Raw genomic sequence first — 15,001 nt, 5'->3', positions numbered from 1 at the left:
ACCATGAATGTGAGGAGGTGGAAAAAAAGAGAGCAAAGAAGAAGAGCTAGGTGTATATGCATGTGTTGCAACCACATGACTCCATATGTGTGTGTTTGTTGCTAAGCGTGATTGGAGTCTTCCAAACTCACTAGAGCTCTCTTTCATCTGAGTCTGAACTTTGAAACATACAATAACCTTAAAGTACTTTATCTGCATTGGCTGCACACTGGACATACATTTTATTTACGTTACAGCATATTGTGCCTGGCATCTTGCTGTGGATCTGTTTACATAAGACGTGCAAGGTTACATATCCGTCTCCTGGTGTGAAACGTACCTTTCCGCACATTCCCATCTGTGGCACGGAATTCCCTGGTGTTGAGTAGGAAGCAGGCTCGGTCCTGCTGGTAGCGTTCCCGAGTAGGCCCTCGACCAATAGGGCTCCGTTCGTCTGGGCTCAGCACCTGGTCAATGGTGGGGCAGTCCTCGTTAGCCAAGGCAGCCGAGGCTGCATCACCATTCTGCTTGGAATCTGAAATGTAAAACCACAAAAAGGAGTTACTCAGAGAGGGACATACTGTGTGTCTATTTCCTCAAAAACATAACATTTTAAATAGCACAACAAAACAGAAAAAATTTAAATAATGATTTCTTTGTTGCTGTTGTTTTCTGCAGAATGTGTTTGGTGCTCTCTTGATGTGTTTTAAATGTGTTTTTATATATTGTTTCTCTTTTGACATTGTTTAATCGGTTTCATTTTGTCCAGTAGAATGATGTTCTGCTACATTTTCACTTTTTTTTCACTAAAGGTATTTTTGTTGGGTTTTTTTGTCTAAATTTGTGTTTTATAAATCTGGGCCACTATTTTTGGTAACACAGTAGCATATCCACCTTTTAAAGAGAAAAGTTTTGTAATTCTGAGCATTAGTCATAGCACGACCAACACTTCAACTCAGGCATGCAACTTATCAGAGTATTAAAATCTGAATTAATTCATTTTGTCCTTAAGAAACAAAATATATTGAAACAACTTACAAAAAGACATCCAAGAAATCCAAGCAGACAAGATGCAGTAAAAGCACAGAGGAAACCAATATTTTGTGGCTCACTGATGACTGAGCCAGTTCAGTAATGCACTAAAGGTGCATTATTGTACCATGTGACTGTGTTTTACTGCTAATGCTGGATAAAAAAATCTGTGAAGTCAGCCAAAATTCAGATGCATTAAGCTTTTTTAATAGATAATTGAGTTAATTTGCCCTCCATAGTGTTTCTTCTTAGCTGACAGATGGATGCCTTTAGGCAACTGTCAACCTACCAGTTTAGTGTAAATTACACATGAGTTCTGATGGGCTTATGATTTCTCTAGGGTAGTGCAAGAATCAACCATGCATCATTTCTTGATATTACTCCCACTTCTTTCTTTTGACAATTTGGTATTCTTAGTTCCTCACCAGATCTCTAAACTCATTGTGCATGCTTAAACTGCCAAGAGTGATTTTCTTTTCAGTGACATGTTTTTTAAAAAAATAAATAAATCTCTTACCTCTGTTGATCTCTATAATTTCTTCTTGGGCAAGAGGACAGTCACCCCCAATGCCTCCAGATCCCATCACTCCACCTAAGACGTTCCCCAAAATTCTTTGCGGTGATGCGGTAGCCATTGCCAAGGCATCTGGTTTGCAGTAGTTGGGGGAACCAGGTTGCGGCGCTCGAGGGATATGTTTATTCTTCTTTTTGGGCAGCTTTTGCTTTGCCATAGCCAGAGAGTAGTACATGCCGAAATTGTTGACAATGACAGGTACAGGCATAGCAATGGTTAGTACACCAGCCAAGGCACACAGCGCACCCACCAGCATTCCTGACCACGTCTCCGGGTACATATCGCCATAACCCAATGTTGTCATGGTCACGACGGCCCACCAAAATCCAATTGGAATGTTCTTAAAGTTGGTGTGGGCACTGGCTGTCGGGTCATCTGGGTCTGCGCCAATTCGCTCAGCATAGTAGATCATTGTGGCAAAGATGAGGACGCCGAGGGCCAAGAAGATGATAAGCAGGAGGAATTCATTGGTGCTGGCACGAAGAGTGTGGCCAAGGACACGTAGGCCCACAAAATGGCGGGTCAGCTTGAAGATTCGGAGAATACGGACAAACCGGACAACACGGAGAAACCCCAGGACATCCTTGGCAGCTTTGGAGGACAGACCACTCAGGCCAACCTCCAGATAGAAGGGCAGGATGGCAACAAAGTCGATGATGTTGAGGGCACTTTTGAAGAATTCCAACTTGTCTGGGCAGAAGATGACTCGCAGCAAGACCTCGATGGTGAACCAAATGACGCACACACCCTCCACATATGTCAACCAGCTGTCAGTCACCACTTCGTACACTATCTCCTCACGGGTGATGTTGCCCAATGTGACGTTCTCTGTCTTGTTTAGGATGGTGTTGAAGGCCTCGTGCGTCTCCATGCAGAAAGTGGAGATGGAGATGAGGATGAAGAAAAGGGAAATAAACGCCACATACTAGAAGAGGGGAAAGGAAAAAAGAAAAGAGAAAAACAGAAGAAGAGAAAGAGCAAGCAAAGGATTATAAGTCAGTAACAAATTCATAGAATTCAGCAAATCAAAGAGAAAACAGAGACACATTGGAAGAAACTACAGTATTTGTGAAGTGAGAAACAACAGTTCAACTGCAAAGTAGTGCAATCAGTGTATGGAAGAACTTGTTCTGTCAAACCAGACTACACACAAATGCAAAATGGCGTTCAAACTACAAAACTACCTTTTTCTCTAAAATCTGTTGTAATCTCCGTCTAAAATTGTGTTAGCCTCATTATAAAATGGACACAATAGTTTAAAAGAAAGCCATTTCACAACAAAACAAACGAAAAGTGGATCCTGTAGAAAAACGACAGTCAGATTGATTTATCCTGGCTAAATTATACGCAAAGCAAACATGAAGAAAAAGAGAAAACAAAGAAGAAAAAGAAATACAAGTATTGTGCAGTGAACAACAAAAACCACAAAAAAACGGCACGTTGTCTGTTGATGAGACACTGCTAGGTTTTAACTTGCATCCACTGCATGTTCACTGATGAGACTAGGCTACACAGGAAGCAAATTAGACAAGTCATTTCTAAGATGAAAGCTTTGTTTATGGTTAATGTCCTTGTGCATGATGCCGTGGATTGCCCTTTGGTGTCTTTTTTGCGGACTGCACACCTCCCCCATTTTGTAATTCAGCACTTGCAACAAAAAGGACAAGATGAAGGCATGTGCGTGTCCATCGATTTGGGAGCAATGACATTTCCAGATGGCACAACATTTCTGGCAGAAGACTGCTGCCACAATAGTAAAAAGTGAGAATTACTACTGAAATCCTGAAGCTCACTGTTTGCATGTTCACTTCCAAAATGTGGTCCTCGGGGGAAGCCGAGTCATAATAGTGTCCCTACACAGAAACTTCAGATTTCTCTGTGAGCTGATTTTTCAGGTTTGCTCATTTTCTCATGACTCCAAAGCTATTTTCTAATGTACATCTTCTCTGTGATCTTTAAGCTCTCCATATGTACCCAGTCTTATCATTCTACTGTCACCCATTCAGTTGTGAGTGAATCAATTACAGTTGCATGATAACACCAGGGTTTATTAGGGGCTACTGCATAATCTTTCCCTGTTTGCAGCCCATTCCTACAAGCCCTGCAGTGTATTTATAGATGCAGTATACTTTGTGCTTTATCAAATAAATAATAAAACAGAGACGTGGCCTGAGGAGCAAAGGAGAAAGGTAATTCATCCTTGAATAGAGTACATATACATTATACATTTGCAGACAGCAAAGTAAGTTTTTCACTGTACAAGGAAAGGTGTTTCTACTGTGCATATGACAATAAAATTTTTGAATCTTGAATCTTATAAGCCCGAGTGTACTTTGTGTGTTGCTGGTACATACTCTTCAACAATATGTAACATCAAGAGCAACATACGTACAAAAGATGAAGCCTTGTAAAGTTTCACTTATTTTCGTCAAAGGTTCCGCTTCGCTCTCCCCGTTTTCTTTGAATTTGAAATTGAACGGGAGTCTACACACATTTTCTTTCTGGAAAATCTAAAATGTTAAGGAAATAAACTGACAAGAAGAAGAAAAAGAACGACCTCCCTGGAAAGTTAGGATATCCAGTGCATATTTATTTTAGATTGTTACGTCTATTTGTAGCTGTTACTGTTAGTTGAGTTTGGTTATGCTGTTGAAAGAAAGTCCAATTACAGGGGCAGAGGCAGTGGGAGGGCATGGTGGCTGGATAGATCAAGCCAGTGCAACCATTTTATTTTGGATGTATTATCAGCATTTTCTATCATTCTTAAACCACCTACCATCCATTCCCCTACATCCTCTGGCATGTTTTTTCTCCTCTCGCCTTCTTCTCTACCCCTTTCCTCTCCATCTCTACTCCCTACCTCTCTTCTCCTCTGCTATATTTCTCACCAGTCTGTGTCTGACCTACTTTTTACGATTGCTGCAGTGCTCTCCTCCTCTGTATCATGAAAACACACGCACACACACAGCGGTTCTCAATCACCCTCCTACCTCAACCCCCATATCAGCCCCCCTGTGTCCCAGGGAAGCAGGATAGCACCAGCGACATCAGCTTAGGATGCTCACTGGCTTAAGGCTCTCACATGTACAAATCAGGGCAATGAGCAGATTTTTACCCTGACGTGTTATGCTCCTAATTCTTTAAGTTGCTATTGCCACTGCTTTTCCTCAAGAAGGCTTTAAAGTTGGAAGTAGTGTAACAGGTTTGAATGTTGAGGAGATATTTATTAAGTGATATTCATTATTCAAGTTTTTTTCAAACTATAGAGTGTTGTCAACAACACATGTACAAACTAACATACCCAAGAGAATGCCAGAAAAAAGTAAGGTTAAAACTGCAGCGATATTGTACATTCTATGTAGGTTACACAGGTGGAGAAACAGCAGGGGGCGGACAGGCAGGAGGGAGACCAGACAATGTGGATTCATGCGAAAAATACAAGAAAAGAAAAAGTTAGCGCAGTCCAGAAGAAATACAGTATATCACTAGTAAGAAGACCAAATGACAAAAGGGTTTGCATAAATCAAACCTTTAGGGAGATAATCTAATAAATTATTTGCTCAGCGAAACTTGGCAAGGTAGCTCCTCATTCTGATGATCTCAATATGATGTGACTGTTTTGAAAAGGGAACATAAAGTATAACAGGGATGATAACAAGCAGGCAAAGGAAAAGAAGCAGACGCATCAACAGACTGAAGGTTAATAGTAAATGACAGGCCCAAGCCACAGAGGAACTTCTGTCAACCAGAGGGACAGAAGAACTCTGTGTGTCTTTATCCAGCATGTTAGCGCAGAAAAGTCACCTCATCTTAAGGCTCAAGGTTCCTGTAAAAGTAGTTTAAATGAATTAATCTGAATCAAAGATGCATTAAGTGAATATGATGATTGACCTCAGTGCTTAACCCTATAAACAATGTTAGTCTGTTGGTGACAGGGGATCAAATAAGATTTTTTTTTGAAGATGGACAGCGTAAATTCTTTTCATGGTCTACACCGTACAGGTGCTTCACTGCATACATGCTTTTATGGCAAGTCAACAAAATATTTTTGATTAATATATCAAATTTGTCAAATATTGTATTTATTATTTATTCATTTATCAAATAAATTAAATAAAAAAGTATTTTCATTTTTTGTGTTCAATTAGAAAACATAAGGGTCTTGTTTTACCTAAAAATATGAATTCAAAAACACTCACACTTCAGTTTTTCTGACCTTTCTGTTGACAGCTGGGACAAAATGATAGCAGCACAAAAGATTTGTAATGCTTTTGGAAAGCATCTGCTGATTTGCAGATGTTGATTTCAATTGGTTTCTTATTCAAAACATAAACACCTGGATTTAAATCTGAAAACCTCAAATCAAAATACAACATATCATAGTTAAGTCAAGAAAGCTTGACTTCTGAAGGCATTCCAATTTCATTTTTACACAGGCAAAACAGCCCTGAACTATTTCTCTGTTTTACCAGGCATCACTGTATGTCGACAAAAGTCTGAATGGGTCAGAGAGGACACTGCATGCGTTTTGGCCAGCTGCTTAGCACAAAATGTTGGTAATATTTGCTATTGCCCAGGATTAAATGGTGCTGATAACAGTCTGGTGACTGTGTGAGTTTGCGTCATAGTGGGGGGCTGCTTGTTACATTTTCTGCTTTTATGTAAATTGCTTTTCACTTTCTTGTTGATTTCCAAAGAGACTTATCAAAAGCCCTCTTTCAAGGCAGGAGTCGTGCGTCTTCAATGCAAATCGGTGTTATGTGCGAAAGTAAAGAGGCAGAATTGGGACTTTAAAGTTGATTTGCCACTGATACGCCTCTGAGCTAGCAATACAGGTAGTCACAGAGCCGAAATGGTCTTTGTGCATAAGGGAAAGCTGTGATTGTGAAGCACACTACTTTAACCAGTGATGCTGTTTTGCGAGAGCACACACTGATGCGGTGCTGATCCACTTTTGTTTGGTCTGTGAAACACCAAACAGAAGCAGTGGTGGCTGTCTTTTATCCTTTTGATCTTTTTTGTGCCATTAAGGTGAAGCTGCTATGTAAGAAGGGGTTTAAAAATCAAAGAAAAAAAAGTCAGGGTAACAATGAGTCTGCTATTTTCATCATGCTGCAAACAAAAAACTTCAACTTCTTTTGCATCATGTCCAGACTACTGTTTGCTTTACGCAGGCACCAATCTGAAGTATGTCCACATATGTAAATGTTATGAATGATCAATACTACCCATTTATGATTACTTTTGCGATGACTTGACAAGTAAATAGTCTGATGCTTTTTCTTTAGGTTTGTAGTATTTATAGTTTTAATATCTTTGTTGTTCATTTCATGTGATGTCTTCATGTAATTATTTCATGTATCTGTGTGTTGTTGTTGCTGTCCTGAACTGCTGCCTCTCTTAGTCAGGATACTCTTGTAAAGGCCTTTTTTTTTTATCTTAACAGTCATATATTAAAAAAAAAAAAAATAGTAAGAATGTATTTTACTACAACAATCTCCTGTCCAGTACACAGGTGTAAAGGAAACTGTGAAATATGTTCAGACCTGATTTGGTGACATCTGGAAGTCATGGTGCTGCTTTAACCCATTGCACCCTGTACTCTGATACTTGATACTCTATCCAGTGAGGTTAAATACAAAGTTAATGGTTTCTGTGATTAGATCAAACTATTTTTAAGAAAGGAACAGACTAAATTGTGGAATTAAACCTTATACTGGTATCGCATCCATACAGCAGCCAGTCTTTTTTAAATATAAAGCAACACATGAATTTTGTCTGGAACCAGGGACAAAGGAGATTTTCTACTGCCTGAGTATTAGATAGAAGTACTTAAAGTGATTCATCAAATCTGCATGTACTGCACAGGTGTGGATGAGTCTTTGTGTATACTGAACATGTGTACATCTGTCTGTCACAAGTGTATGTGCATGTGGACATGGCTTACAATGTGAGAGAGACAAACAGCCTATGGGCAGAGGAGGTGTGTGTACTGATCACAGATAACAAGTGGTAGCTGTATGAGCACTGCATTGAAGTGATGGACAGGGATAAGCGGAGAAGATGGAGAGAAAGAAAGAAGTGGAGGAAGATAATAAAAAGAGGAGTAGCAATCTGTCACTTTACGCTTATTTATCTCCTCCGGCACTTTGTCTCTGTTCTCTTCCCCCATCCGTCTCCTCACTGCAACGTGAACGTGTGTGTGGCTTAACAGCCAGGTTAATGCTCTGAATATTCAATTCAGAGGCTCACTGTAACATTGATGGGAAGCATAACGTGCTCGGTTTCCTACAGTAGAGCTAACATGTGTGACACCGACAGCTCAGTGACCTTCAAGGTGCAATGGAGTCCCCCCTCACTCCCTACACTCTGAAATGAAATGGGAAAGATCATCAGCATAAATTTAAAAGAGCGAAAGGTGGAGATGATGAGTGAAGGGGAAAGAAGTAAATTAAAACAAGCCTTGTGAGGAGGAAGTTGATGATGGGAGTTCATTGTGTAGCAACAGATGAATGAAGAGGTGAGAGTGGAGGGAGAGAAGATGACGAGATGAGCAGAGACGAGAACAACACGATGTGAATCTCCCTCAAAATAAGAGGCGGAGCAGCAGGGCATCAAAGAGCGAGACAGCCATAAAGAGACGGAGAAGAAGACAGGAGGAGGTGTTGGTAGAGCATGAATGTAAGCAATATAACCAAGGAGAGATTGTCTGAGCTGATATTAGCCCTGCAGGGGTTTTTTGCATGCATGGCAGTGCGCTGCGCTCTTCCTTAACGGGACCCTAGTGGCGCTGTGTTTACTGCGGCACCATCCAGAAGAGCTTTATCATTACAGTATTACCACAGCCCTGCCTGGCTCTCCGTCACCATGACAACCACTGCGTTAGCCTCTGCTTTCAGGCACCAAGGACAAGACTAAGCCAAATGCTGCTCCTACAGCTGACATAAAGGACTGAATACAGAAGGGCATGAGCGAAATTGTGATCATTTGGTGCTGCTGCTGATTCTTTGATGAACGAGCAGATTTTGTCAGATACAACACATAAATACACATAGGAGATTTTGCTTCTCATTAACAGAGCTTTTGTTCCATGTGCCGATGATGCTTGATCGGCATCAGAATGATGAACAGCAACTGGCAAGACAGATTACGTGGAGTCTCTATCAGAGGGTGAAGCAAATAGCCAACCCCTGCTGCAGAGTCAGCAATGATAAGGAGACATTGAATAATGATCTGAAATCAGCACGTGAATGAGGCATAAAAAATGAGTGTTTAAATTATGTGAAATACAGAACGTACTCCTGAAGGACAACCAGAGCCGTGGTTCTAGACCAAGATTGGGTGATTAATCTATTATCTTAAGTTAATGACTGTGGCCATCACTCAGACACTTCCAAAGATACCACATAATGTGTTTGGATATACCCTTGGGGAGGTTACTGCTTCATTGTGATAAAATCATCGTTGAAGTTTTGGTTACCTGACATTTTGAAAAAACACAAAAAAAAACAATCAAGAACAACAAAATATGTCAACAGACAGAGCCTTTCATTTAGGGTTATGGTGTGTGAAATTAACAAGTGGTAAAAACCATATAGAATAGCAGAACAAGGGCTGAACACTGAGATACAAAGAAAATATGTCTCCAGTTTCTTCCAGTGTTGTGTTGTAACTGCTTTCTGAATTATAACTACTTCAATGGCTTTTAACCGTTTATAACCCCCCCCCCAACGCGAAGGCTTTTATGTGAGTTCAGGTCATGCTAGCATGGCCTGTGATATTTGTCTTCTAATGTTAATTACAGTTACATGTGTTCTCCCACTCAGATAGAGCACTTTAAAGACTTAATGCTTCAGTTTGATGAATTCCTGGGTATCTATGAGATCACAACAATGTGATTTGAGCCCAGAGACACTCGGCAAGTGAGCCAAGTCAGCCAGGTATTATTATTTTGAATGAATTTAGACTACAGCAAATACATAAAAAAAAAGATCTGCACTAAGGGATGAAGCAGTCTCTTACTCTCGAAAAGAAGAATAGAATATAATATAGAATATTTCTACATGGTCTTCTTTTAATAACTGATTAAATCCACCTGAGCTTCACCTGAAATTGTTCAGTAACTTTGAGAACTCCTGGCTTAGAACCAATGCAGAACAAAACTTGACACTAAATTGCCAATTTGTTTTGTTAACTAAAAATTAGTCAATGAATTGATTGTGCCAGCATTAAAAATGTTGAACAGACGTTGAGATTGTAAGTGCAAGCTAGTCCATGACTGCAAATCATGACAGACTGGTGATGGGCAGAACACAGTAACAGTGAAGATATCAAATTCTTATGAGCCTTTATTCCTCATAACCCTGGAGCCATGTTTCAGGTAATGAAATCAACTTGTGTGAGTGACACGTTTTAACTGCCTGTACAGGCCCTGGACAGGCATATTAAGCAGAGGAGTGGGAGACTCTAACAGGGGTCACCCAGCACCCAACGCAGTACACTGCGGAATTTGAAGGGCAGGAGAGGTGAGATGGGAAAAAGAGCGGGACTGGTGGAAGTACATGTGGGACAGAGAGGAGATAGGTGCATAGGTATAAACACATGGCTGCATGCAAAGCTCAAACACATGCATCAGTCTTATCAATCAGCTAAAATTCTAGGATATGCAGGAGGAGGAATAATGGGAGCTGAAATGAGGTTGTACGATATAATTAACTTCAGCTCAGGGTAATCCTGGCGTATATTTTTTTTCAGAGTGCGAGAAAGACTTACTCTCAGAGGTCAGTGCTCTTGGAAGAGATCCTGGTAAAATTTCAATCACTACATAGACTTCTGTTTCAGAGATTCCCTGAATGACTCAACTCTTTGACATGATACAGATGAATTGTAAGCTTTTCCACACACAGACACACATGGTGCTCTTTTTTTGACACATCACAGTGTCGTATATGCTCTGCAGCGCTCAGGTGGCTTCTTTTTCATTCCCACTGCAGTCCTGTCAAACATTTCTAAAGACAAACACACCCTGTTTGCAGTTGAATGAATGGTACACATGTCTCTTCCTTCTTGTCACCATTGTATTTGGTTCCGATCACTGCAGCTTACATGTGCATTTTTCCTTGCAAAAGAGCCTCAATCCTCTCTTTTCCTCTATGTTTCATCTCTTTCTTTATCCGTCCTTTCCTGTCCCGTCTGTTCTGTCCAAGAAACATGAAGCAAGTTTCTGTTCTGTTAGCAATGCTGACTGACTGTCCTTATGCCTCCTCGTTCTTTTCGAAATCCCTCTGTCCTTTCTCCCTCTTTGTCCCTGCGAGTTTTGGTTACTGTCCGCAATCTACTTCGCTGCTACATCATAAAAAAAAATTAAACGCCGTAAAACACATGCAAAGGACAAGCTGCTCTTAGGATTTTTAATTTTTTTTGTAACACACTTCTCTCTATCAGATTTGTATCGAAAGTGTTCATTTGTTTATACACGCATATAACACGCACACCTCTATTCTGCTGCCATTTGGACAGGAGGGACAATCAGGAAGCAGATGGTCGCAGGAATCGTCCCAGTAACGCCCCACAATGTCATTTTCTAAGGGAATGAGCAGGGATGCAGTTTGACTGTTTAAGTGCCACATAATGGCACGATGACAGCCAGGCAAAAAGACAGTGTGAAGGTGTTCATAATAGCATGGTAAACAGATTGGCTTTGACACTTATGCAACCTGTTCTGACCAAAAGATGTCTGAAAATCTGTTACCCTTTGAACACATTAAGATCGAAGGTGCATACACGTATGTTGCATCAGTTTTTACTGAGTTACTTCATTCTTTTATTTAGTATGTCAAAATCAGTCTCAAATGGGAATATGATCTGCTTTTCTTTATGAGGAGCCCAAGAAGCTCAAAGCTCAAAACAAGGTCTTTTAAGTCCTTGAGTTCTGAGAATTTTTTTGGGAATTCAATTCGCTGAGGTACTCAAATAACTGTCATTGACCTGAGCAATTTGATGACATCATCTTGCATTAAGACCATCATTCTTTTGGAATTTTAGTTTCCTGAAATGTTGTTTTAATTAAGCACTATCTAGTGGGTGCCAGGTTGAAATTATTTGTACGTTCCTTGTATATTGACATATTAGGCCCAATTAAAAGTCGCCTTTGCTTAGAAGATTAGTGAGTAGTGATCATCTCGAAGGCTAGTTGGGTGGCTAGACTGGCCATTACTCGTTAAATCCCAAGAGAAAAGGAACACCTACTCTACTGTAAGTTTGAAAACCTTACTAGGGTCAAGTAGTACAGCTGAGGGATTGGACTGGTATTGAGCCTTTTTTAGGTTTTTACACAGGTGATTAAAGATTTCTCTTTTTTTTTGCTTTATAACTTTGACAACAAAATCAAGTAAAAAGTTTTTAGTTGTCCTGTCAATGATATATGAACAAACCTCAATAAAAACCTCAATAAAAGCCTTATTGCTAATATTGCTAAGAATAAATACTAAATTTGGAGTTGTGTAAGTGCTACTGAAGTAGAAACCAGTACTTGTCACCAGGACATTTGTAATTTATATTTTACATTCGAAAAAACAAACCTAAGTTTTCTAAATATTACATCTGAAAATGGTAAATTACTCATTATCTAATTTCTATACATTCCCATGTTGAAGTCCAATTAAAAACATGTAGCGAAATAAATACCTTTCCAAATCTTTACCCTTTGTGTTCACATGCTGTCCCCATATGTGAGCGTCATCTGCAGCGTGACATGAGGAGTTGAGTCGAACAAAGTGATTTATCTATGTGGTGTAAGTGTGTACTCGCAGCCAAATGGTTTATGGGCAGCTACACTTACAGAGTATGGGCCAATGTGTAAAGGTGAGCGTATGCAGAATGAGTTATGTTCTACCAGCTGTTTGAAGGGGTCAAATGGAAGTTGTGCGTTTTAAGTGAACTGGGTAAATGGGTTTATTTAAATTCATTCTGTGATTATAGCATATCGTGGAGATTGTTTATGAAACTTATGTATCTTGACTCTGTGAAACGACTTTAAATCCAGCGTGCAATCAAAGCAATTGTACTCTGTCAGAGTACACTTTGTTTATGTGCTTATGCATGTGCCAGTTTATGTGATTATAGTTCGCAACACACTGCTCCCTCACGTGATTTGACAAGGCTCGCCCCATTTAGAGAATTCAGACTCCTACCACTATAATCGTCTCTGGCACTTTGTTAGCTCTCCAGTACGTCAATGTCCTGAATCATTTTAATTCCAGGGCATAAGAGCAAAATGTCCAGGGTTCATCAAAAGGTCCATCACAAGGTCCAACTAATTGACTGTCTGTAGAGCTGTAGTGTGCTGATTCAGCACTTAACCAGCATGGCTAAGTAGGCTGAGGCTGGTGTTAAGGAGGAAGATGGCTGGACATAAAAAAAAAGAAACGTAAAGGGAGTGCAGTGAAGGAGTTTGCTTTGCAACATAACAACACATAACAACTTTTGCCCAAAATTAGATTCATATAGCTATAGTTTGGTATAGTTTTTGAAAATATCCTTATATGCTTTCACTGCCAAGAATTAAGTAAGATTTATATAAGTCATATGATGAGTATGTATGGGTATGATGAGTGTCAAGCCACAGCCTGTAGCCAGCAGTTATTTAGAGAAGGAGACTTCAATCATGCCTCTTTTCATTGGTGAAATAAAAAAAATCTATATACCAGCACCTAGAAAGATCTCTAATTTGGTTTTAATATATTTAATCTGTTAAAAACAAAAGTGGATAGAAAACAAGTCTAAGTTTTACAGAGGGTTAAGTGCCAGAGAATAGTTCTTGGCCTGGAGCAGTTGCCAGGCAACTAGTGGAGACACTGTACAGTCACTGGTTCTGACTAAGATGAAACTTTCCACAAAAACAAAGCACAATGCATTACTTTATAAGCCTCAACAGTTGCAAGGGGATTTTGGTGCCACAGAACAAAGTCAGTATAGATTTCTCTGTTTCCATTTTTCATGCAAAGCTAAAACAGTGCCATATTTACTGTACTGGTACATATTGTTCTCAGTTACCTCATCTATCTCTATGCAAGACAAGAGTTCAAATCTATTTTCTCTTGATTCTCTACAGATTTGAAAAGTGCCATAACATTAGAATATAAAGCATCCAGAAGACTGACATAATGTTGCAAAGTATTTAATTCTTGTAAAGTTATCCCATAACAAACAAATCTGTAAAGTTGCATAAAAAAATATCAGGATTTAGAACATCCTTTAACCATAAAAAAGGATCATAAAACCATTTACATGAAAACTTGAGAAGAATGTTATTGTATACTACTGAGATGTCCAGATTAAACCTTGGCTTTCAAAATCCCTTTCAAGCACTTCTTGCTTATTCAACACGAAGATCCTGCATGTGCCCTTGTTGTGAGACATTGTGCATCTATCCAGGGAAGTATCGCCAACACACAGGGCTCAAGTTACAAGGCAACAAATAGAGGGACAGAGACTTCCGAGGATACAAACACAAGATGAGAAGGCCCGCGGTACAAAACCTTGTCAGGGAAAATTGAAACAGAATGCGATATATTTACCAACTGTAGGCACAGGAAAGCCAAGTCAGCAAACTGACACACCTGTGATGCTCTAAGAAAACAATTAATCTGAATGGAAGTCACTGAGGAATACTTTTTTTTTTCTTTTTTTCTCAAGCAAGACTGGTTTGTTTCGAAAGTACTGTCTAGGAGCTGAATGATCATACAAGCACTACATATCAGCCTCTCACCAGTAGTGGAGAAACAGATTTGCCATCGGAGAATGAAATTAAGGCCTCCTTTTCCTTTCATTGCTATTTTCAGAGGCAGCCCACAGGGGGAGGAACAAGAATGGAAGTGGGAAATAGGCCTTTGAGAGGGGTCGGTATTTGAATGAAAACAAGGTGGATGCATTGCTGGAAGTAAAATTTCAATGCTATGCACTTAAAATATTTGACTTCTCAGTAGAGCGCTGTAAAGATGTTTCCGGTGTTCTTCCGGTGAGTGGAATAGTTTCTTTTTGTGGCTTTCAAATGAGATAGACTGATTTCAGATTATGAGCGAGGCAGCTCTAATTCTAGGAGTTTTAAGACAAAGTGGACCCTGGAATTTCTAGAACTGGTTGGTACCGCAGTTACCATGACACTGTAATGGTCTCTATAACTGTAGGGCAAAACAAAACGGATGCAAAGAAATCTCACAAGATAAAAATAAGATGAATTTGAAGTGATCTGATAAAAAGTGGAAATGCTGTTTTTGCTCTGTTAAAATCAATAGTGGGCAGCATGCTTTGTTGAAAATCAATGGAAGACCTTTTAAAATACTTCTGAACTACTGTAAAAAAGTTGGAGCGTTAAAAACTCCGTCTTTGTCTTTGCACACCCGGATATTTAGTCAC

General features: G+C 39.7%; 1 protein-coding gene across 4 annotated transcripts in view; it reads right to left on the bottom strand.

The window, feature by feature from the left end:
- LOC140278967 (voltage-gated potassium channel KCNC1-like) overlaps nucleotides 1–15,001 on the bottom strand; it is a 48,332-nt gene that overhangs the window by 21,043 nt on the left and 12,288 nt on the right. For all 4 annotated transcript variants that reach the window (XM_072374111.1, XM_072374110.1, XM_072374109.1 and 1 more), the window contains 2 exons: nucleotides 1,529–2,510; nucleotides 320–514 (listed from right to left, as the gene is read on the bottom strand). In XM_072374111.1, the coding sequence (XP_072230212.1) occupies nucleotides 320–514; nucleotides 1,529–2,510 (1,177 nt within the window). The remainder of the gene's footprint in view (nucleotides 1–319; nucleotides 515–1,528; nucleotides 2,511–15,001) is intronic.

The sequence above is a fragment of the Leuresthes tenuis genome, unplaced genomic scaffold (genome assembly GCF_036924035.1).
Source record: "Leuresthes tenuis unplaced genomic scaffold, fLeuTen1.0.hap1 SCAF_20, whole genome shotgun sequence".
NCBI classification, from domain to species: domain Eukaryota; kingdom Metazoa; phylum Chordata; class Actinopteri; order Atheriniformes; family Atherinopsidae; genus Leuresthes; species Leuresthes tenuis.
Note: the sequence above shows the minus strand (reverse complement) of the source record. Positions and strands in the feature narration are given on the sequence as shown.